This window comes from Lottia gigantea (genome assembly GCF_000327385.1).
Source record: "Lottia gigantea unplaced genomic scaffold LOTGIsca_3988, whole genome shotgun sequence".
NCBI lineage: Eukaryota > Metazoa > Mollusca > Gastropoda > Lottiidae > Lottia > Lottia gigantea.
In genome coordinates this window covers 1-1,908 of record NW_008709376.1, presented here as the reverse complement: position 1 = coordinate 1,908, position 1,908 = coordinate 1, and the positions used below count along the sequence as shown (strand labels likewise).

General features: G+C 36.9%; 2 protein-coding genes across 2 annotated transcripts; both read right to left on the bottom strand.

Annotated features, from left to right (window-relative positions):
- Nucleotides 1-228: 228 nt before the first annotated feature.
- On the bottom strand, nt 229-648 carry LOTGIDRAFT_147688 (hypothetical protein; the record flags this gene model as incomplete). Its single annotated transcript, XM_009059543.1, has 2 exons — nt 229-487; nt 530-648. The coding sequence occupies 2 exons, from the start codon at nt 646-648 to the stop codon at nt 229-231; spliced, it is 378 nt and encodes a 125-aa protein (XP_009057791.1).
- Nucleotides 649-869: 221 nt separating this feature from the next.
- On the bottom strand, nt 870-1,022 carry LOTGIDRAFT_77826 (hypothetical protein; the record flags this gene model as incomplete). Its single annotated transcript, XM_009059542.1, has 1 exon — nt 870-1,022. A coding segment is annotated over one exon (153 nt), but the record flags the coding sequence as incomplete, so codon positions are not given.
- Nucleotides 1,023-1,908: the final 886 nt, after the last annotated feature.

Below are 1,908 nucleotides of genomic sequence, written 5' to 3'. Positions count from 1 at the left end.
CTAGTTTGTGTGTGTGTATCCGAAAAAAACCAAAAGATTCAGCATAAACAACAGCCAAAAATTGACATAATGTTCATAAATCGTCCGAGCATCCAAAAAAGCAAAGTATTTTCGAAAAAAAAACCCCAATTAGTTGCAATTTTGCGATCACATCACGTTAAAACTCATGAGTATAAGCATTGTAATTCACACGTTACAACTCCCTATTTTAGCATTTTAAGTGTCACGTTACAACTCACGAGTCGTGTGTTTTAGCATTGTAATTGTCACGTTAGAACTCTCGAGTTTCAGCATTGTAATTGTCACGTTACGACTCACGAGTTTTAGCATTGTAATTGTCACGTTAGAACTCTCGAGTTTCAGCATTGTAATTGTCACGTTACGACTCACGAGTTTTAGCATTGTAATTGTCACGTTACGACTCACGAGTTTTAGCATTGTAACTGTCACGTTACAACTCACGAGTTTCAGCATTGTAATCGTCAAGCTACAACTCCCTTTTTTAGCATTTTAAGTGTCACGTTAAAACTCACGAGTCACGTGTTTTAGCATTGTAATTGTCACGTTACAACTCTCGAGTTTCAGCATTGTAATCGTCACGTTACAACTCATGGGTTCTAGCATTGTAATTGTCAAGTTACAACGCATGAGTCACGTGCTTGAGCTTCGTAATTGTCACGTTACAACTCCCGAGTTTCAGTATTGTAATTGTCACGTTACAACTCACTAGTTTTAGCATTGTAATTGTCACGTTACAACTTACGAGTTTCAGCATTGAAATTGTCACGTTATGACTTACGAGTCACGAGAATTGTAATTGTTCCGTGTTACGACTCATGAGTTCTAGCATTGTAACTGTGAGGTTGTGCCACGTTACAACTCACGAGTTTTAGCATTGTAATTGTCACGTTACAACTCTCGAGTTTCAGCATTGTAATCGTCACGTTACAACTCATGAGTTCTAGCATTGTAATTGTCACGTTACAACTCATGAGTTCTAGCATTGTAATTGTCAAGTTACAACTCATGAGTCACGTGCTTTAGCTTCGTAGTTGTCACGTTACAACTCTCGAGTTTCAGCATTGTAATCGTCACGTTACAACTCCTGAGTTTTAGTATTGTAATTGTCACGTTACAACTCATGAGTTCTAGCATTGTAATTGTCAAGTTACAACTCATGAGTCACGTGCTTTAGCTTCGTAATTGTCACGTTACAACTCCCGAGTTTCAGTATTGTAATTGTCACGTTACAACTCACTAGTTTTAGCATTATAATTGTCACGTTACAACTCCCGAGTTTCAGTATTGTAATTGTCACGTTACAACTCACTAGTTTTAGCATTTTAATTGTCACGTTACAACTTACGAGTTTCAGCATTGAAATTGTCACGTTATGACTTACGAGTCACGAGAATTGTAATTGTTCCGTGTTACGACTCATGAGTTCTAGCATTGTAACTGTGAGGTTGCGCCACGTTACAACTCACGAGTTCTAGCATTGTAATCGCACGTTACAACTCACGAGTTTCAGCATTGAAATTGTCATGTTACAACTCACGAATTTTAGCATTGAAATTGTCATGTTATGACTTACGTGTCACGAGCATTGTAATTGTTCCGTTACGACTCATGAGTTGTAGCATTGTTACTATGACGTTACAATTTACGAGTATTAGCATTGTCACGTTACCTTTGCAACTCCCGAGTTCTACTGTATTTTTCATGTTACGACTCCCGACTTTTAGCATTTGAATTTTAATTCTTAATTTACAGCTAATCCCAAGATAGAAGATAGTTTTCTAGAGTGCTAATAGCAAATAGAGCAAACAATGTAATATTATGGTGAAATTTTTGACAATTAAATAGGCACTTTCAAATTTGTACAACTACAAGAATATAATGTAAACT